This window comes from Apis dorsata, unplaced genomic scaffold, assembly GCF_000469605.1.
Source record: "Apis dorsata unplaced genomic scaffold, Apis dorsata 1.3 scaffold_220, whole genome shotgun sequence".
In the NCBI taxonomy this organism is placed as follows: Eukaryota; Metazoa; Arthropoda; class Insecta; order Hymenoptera; family Apidae; genus Apis; species Apis dorsata.
In genome coordinates this window covers 1,169,955-1,175,752 of record NW_006263502.1, presented here as the reverse complement: position 1 = coordinate 1,175,752, position 5,798 = coordinate 1,169,955, and the positions used below count along the sequence as shown (strand labels likewise).

At 37.6% G+C, this 5,798-nt stretch overlaps 1 protein-coding gene across 1 annotated transcript in view; it reads right to left on the bottom strand.

Moving 5' to 3' along the window:
- The window catches only part of LOC102678251, a 22,448-nt gene extending 17,792 nt beyond the window's left edge, over positions 1–4,656 (bottom strand). The window contains exon 1 of the mRNA XM_006615277.2: positions 3,640–4,656. Coding sequence (XP_006615340.1) covers positions 3,640–4,546 — 907 coding nt within the window. The 5' untranslated portion in view covers positions 4,547–4,656. The remainder of the gene's footprint in view (positions 1–3,639) is intronic.
- Positions 4,657–5,798: the final 1,142 nt, after the last annotated feature.

The window sequence follows — 5,798 nt, the reverse complement described above, 5'->3', positions numbered from 1 at the left end:
AAAAAAAAAAAAAAAAAAAAAAAAAAAAAAAAAAGTTCCACAGTAATTACGCGTCACGACCTCATAATTAACCCTTTCAACCTGTGTGAAAGGTTAGTACGCGTTGTTGTTAACGGGGAGGTTTGGAAGACTACGCGATATCGATTCGCCGACGCATTGTGTTTTTCTAGGATGGATAATAACAGGTATGATGATACGTGTTGTTGGTTAAATAAATAATGATGTGTAATAATTGTCGAAGATAAATTTAATCCTTTAACTCTTTAAGAGAAATTGAATTAGATTAAATTGGTTTTAAAGTTTTAGATAGAAATTTTCTGTCTCTCGTTGTTGCTGTTGGATCAAATATTTGAATTTGATCTTTTTTTCTTTCTTAAAATTACATTTTTCCTAGGATCATATCATATACTCGTGCATCATCGATTTTTATAAAATTTCATAAAGATGTTTATCGTATATTTTCTATCGGATTGAATAAATAATTCTTCGACGATATTTCCTGCAAGAAGTATCGCGTTAAAAGCTTGGAGGGAAAAAAGAAAAGAGAAGCGGTTGTTTTTCGAGATGATAAATAATGTAATAATAAATTAAAAAAAAAAAACATGTTGTTTTCAATGCTACAATATTAAAATGTAAACGCGCAATAAAAAATTCAATATGTACAATTGATAGAATATCACTTCGTTTCTTATTCGTACAAAACACACAACTCTCGTTATAAATTCTGCTTTTAATTATCAAGTTGGTAAACCAAAACGTTTTGTGAAACATTCTAAAATGCAAAGGATTGATACGATGAACTTTAACGAAACGAATATTTGTTAGCTCGAATGATTGTTTTGATACGAAAGTTGCTCTGTCAAACGAGAAATCTACAACCTGTTGTTGACGTCAATTAATTAATAAATTATCGCGCAATAGGATACTTTTATCGAGAGATACAATCGAAAACAATTTAAGCGTAAAATGCTTGTATATAATGTTATTTAAATATCGATAAACATTCGAATTTAAAATGCCCACGTTATTGCATCGTTGATTACACGGAATCATCTTCTTTCGATTCGAAAATATTACCATCACGTTGTTGTAATTCGAAGCAACTCGCGTGGTTTTTCTCTTCTTTGCAATGATAATGTATGCAGAGAATTGGTCCCCGAAGAGGTGACATATAAACGATATGGCAGATACAGAAATTGCTCTCCGCATCGATATTTCCATCTTTCTTCGATTTTTCACATGAAAAGAAAAAAAAAAATTCTCGTTTCTCGTTCGAAGATCAAGTATTCACCGGTCGATTGATATTTTCTTCATCGAATTCGAAATTTGGATTTCTGGAAAGAGGATTTCTGTTGAACGAGAATCGATTTTTCTATTGCGTCAGGCGATTCTTGAAAATTTTCTCGATTTATCGATAAGCTCGAGGAAATACGATTCAATTCGATGTCTTCTGAATATATTTGAATAATAATCGAATAATCAATCTGAATACGTGTAGAATGTTTAAGCGGATTAACCCTTTCGTTATGATACTTTCTGAAAGTTGAAAGCTCTTTAAACTCCTACTGAAAATTCATATTATTGCTGATAAAATTTTTAACATTTAATATTAAGGTCATATTACGTCCTAATAATTTAAAGATTATGTGATTAGTTATAATTAATTGTTTTTTTTTTACTATTTGATTAAATTATATTAATTTGATTGAAAAATTAAATTTTTCTAGCTTGAAAAATAAAATCTCAAATGATATTTTTACACATGTATTTTTTTATCGCTATAATCTCTGAAATAATCAACAATTCTCATTAGATATATATCGAGGTATAAAATTCTTTGCATCGTTCGTAAATAATAAAAGAACGTATTAATCGATAGACCAGAATAAAGACCAGATTAGAATTAACTACTTCCTTTGTATTAATTATACATATATAACGGTATATAACGAATAGATAAAAATAAAAATAATTCTCTAATACATTATATATCTTTCAGAAAATGATTACTCGATATTTGAGAACAAGTATGGAGCGTTAATGGCAAAAGGAAACGTCATAAAAGGGACGTAACCATGAACGCAGAAAGCAAAGTGTTGACAGAGTTACGACGATGATTAGAGACAAAGTGGAATGGAAACAAAACTGAGTTTGCGCAAGTGTGTTTGGAAAATAGATGAATCGCGACATTCGAAAATTAGTTTGAAAACGGCGGCGTGTTTGGTACGAGGGATACCGAAATTTTCTACAATTCTGCAGGAAAAAGGAAGAGGAGGAAGAGGAGGGCGAAGAATTTAAATCCTGAAAGATGCGCTGGACGCGGCAATAAAGTCACACGGTAACACGTGACGAAATTAATTTCTTGATTGTTGACGCGGTAAATATTGGTCAAATGTTTTAATTTGGTCGAATGCAAGTTTAAACTGAAATAATTTCAAGGTGAATATTCCACGTTTGTTTGAAGATAAAAATATTCCGTTGAATAGGGGGGTAAAAGTATCAGACGTATAATTAGAGAGTCTTGTTGTGTGATCAGGGAACCTGAGATTTTAGTTTCTGATTATAGATTGCTACTATAAACAGAACTCCATGGTAGATTTATAAATACCATCATCGATCTAATATTACGTTATTCAGGATCAATGGTAGCATCAAATGGGTATACGAAAAGAGAAGACTAAAATTCTTGTCATTTACGTAGGACGATCGAGCTCCTCCCCACCCCTTCTCCTATCGCCACAGAAAGTTTCACCAATTTAGACCAATTCAGAATTCTCGATAATTATTGTAGGAGAGAAATACGTGTCTTACATTTATCGATCTGTATATCGTTTTATCGGATAACGAAGTTTTAACTCGATTAAAAAAAAAAAAAAAAAAAAAAAAAAAAATTTTTAAATTAAAAAAAAGATAAATTTGAGAAAAAGTGAAGTTTTTTTTTTTAATTTTAAATTTAAAAAAGCGAAAAATTTTGGAAAGGGGGCAGGTTTTTTTTTTAATTTTAAATTTAAAAAAGCGAAAAATTTTGGAAAGGGGGCAGGTTTTTTTTTTAATTTTAAATTTAAAAAAGCGAAAAATTTTGGAAAGGGGGCAGGTTTTTTTTTTAATTTTGAATTTCAAACTTTTTTTTTTTTTTTGGAAAGGAATTTTTAACCCGTTAAAAAAAAAAAAAAAAAAAAAAAAGAAAAAGTTTGAATATCTAAATTGAAAACAAAAGTCTGACCTTTCTCTAGACTTGATCGATTTTTTAACTTAAAGTTTCATATTTCTATTAAAAATAGAATTAAATTTTCATTCGAGCTCAAAACAACCGCGTACGTTTTTTTTTAATCTAAATATCAAAGTTCAAATCATCAAAAATTTTCGATGAAATCTCTTTAATTTTTCCAAAATTACAAATAATTTCTTAAGAATCTTCACAACAAGGTTTACATTACTTAAGGGATCCAAAAATTTTGCCAATTCTCAAATTTCCTTAAAAACATGATCGATAAAAAGATCTTCATCGTCTACTTCGTCGTCTCGCTTCCGATCAATCGAAACTCGAAACAATTCATTCGAAAAACGTACAAAAAACACTTCTCCCCTCCCCTCTCAAAAAAACGCAGAGGCAGAGGCTCAGAGAGTGATTACACTTACCGATTTGCGGTACGTCGTACTGTATGCTTCCCCTGGTGGATCTGAGCATAAGTTGAGAAGCGACGCTGATACCGTTCCCGAGGGAGGACGGCGGTTGAGCTTGATGCGGGGCCGACTCTCCTGAGAGGTCGATTGAGCGGCGTCCAACAGGAGTTTGGCTCCTCTTTCCGGGAGGTTTGCCCGCGTCGAGGCCGAACAACGGTGGCCTCGGGACAAACGTCGCGGCATTCTGATAATCCCGTTGAAGCTTCTCGGATCCCCGTGACGTTGGGTCAGTCTTCATATTAGCAGCAGTGTTCAATTTCTGCTCGAAGAGATCGTCGTAATTCGATTGTCTGGCTTCTTGGAGGCCGTTCCGCCCCGTCGTCTTCTCGTCGTCGCACACTCTTATAGGCAGGCTGACCGTGTTCCTAGAGTGTCTACAGTCGATACGCAGCTTTTTGCCGCGTTGGCCAACCAACGGACCCCCAACGGCTTGTTGCTGTTGATCCTCGTGGAGAAAGTGGTCGGCCGGTTGCGAGGCGGCGGTGTTCACGTACTCCGAGTAGAGCGTGTTCAGCATAGCTGGGGACAGGGCGAAAAATACAGTCTGAAGCTCCCTCGGCTCCCTGATCATATCGTCGATCAATATGCCGGCTGGCGTCCACGAGGAGATCCGTGGCTCGTCGTTCAATAGGAGCCAATTGGACAGGTCGTCCCTGTGAGAGGCCTCGGGAGGATATATTCTGAAGTGCAACAGGTTATTGCCTACCGAATTCAACTCGCTCTTCTTTCTGATACCGCTACCGTGCCGGTAGTCCTGCTGCTCCTGTGCACCCTGCATTATGATCACCGGACGATTGCCCACGGCCAGGTCCAGGCCTTGTCCCACGTACGTGAGAAGCCAAAACATGCACACCGCCATCATATATGTATACGTTTCCACCGGTTTTAACCGGGCTGGCTTTCGAATCGAAATCGAATAATACCGTTCCTTCCTTCCTTCCTTCCTTCCTTCCAGGCGTTTCTTCTTCGAGGATTTCGAGAGACTTTTATCTTCTCTATCTAGTCTTTATTTCCTTTCTTTCTCTCTTTCTTTTTCTTTCTCTTTATTTAGGTATATAAATCGAGTGTCCCGATTCTACGCGTCCCACGCTCGTACTTCGGTTGCTTGCCAGTCGAAAGGCACCGGACTGGCTGAGTTTAGGCCGACTTTTCGTTAACTGGGCGGGGGAGGAAGCGACTCTGTAGGGCGCGACTGAGGGAAGAATAAACGCGGACAAATGAGCGATGACCGGCGATCAATCGATAACCGGTGTAGGCTTCCGTGTTACATGGGAAAACGACGTTTTCTCAAACGCGTTCGATTATTTTCGTTCTGTCTCTTGTCTTTCCACTTGGCGGCCCGTGTTCTTTCATCGAGCGGCACGTCTTCGTGAGGAAGAGTTTCCCTCGCAGATGACGACAGAGGAAAGCAAACAATGGGGGAACACCGCAAGTAACAACGATTCCCCCTCTATCAATTTTCGACTCGTTTCGTTCCACGGGTCGTTGCACGTTTGTACATCCGTCTGTACATCCGTTCAGACTCGCGTTTCCCAATATTCCTCCCAACGACACATCAAAGGATCTCGATTCCCCTTTCCTGAAATCAGGGCCGTTAATGAAAAAGGGATAGATCTTACAGCGTTTCGGTCTGCGAAAGGGTGCGTGTCTGAAGAATTATTATGTGCGGTGCCGTGATCAGTGGTGCTTGGTGCTGGTTCGTGGATGCTTATTAAGGTGCTCGACAATGAAACCCAATCGATCGGCCACGGTTACGTGCTCCTGATCGAACTATCTTTCTCCTCAGCTTTCTCGCTCGCTTACCCCTGCTGCTTTCTCTTCTCATTGCACGACGAACGCTTCCACAAACAATTTGCGCTCTCTGTCTGTCTCTCTCCCCCTCCCTCCCTCTCTCTTTTTCTATATATATATATATATATATATTTATAATATAACTACTTTCCTCACAAAACGTATTTTTCTCCAAAGATAGAAGTCCAAGTCTCCACACGAGGAATTCTTTTCCCCCCTCGTACAGCAGTCACTGAATTGGCCCTCTACTTTGGTTTTTGTTTTTTTAAGGAGGTTGTATCACTTACTGTCGTCATCGATGATGATGATGATGATGATGAAGA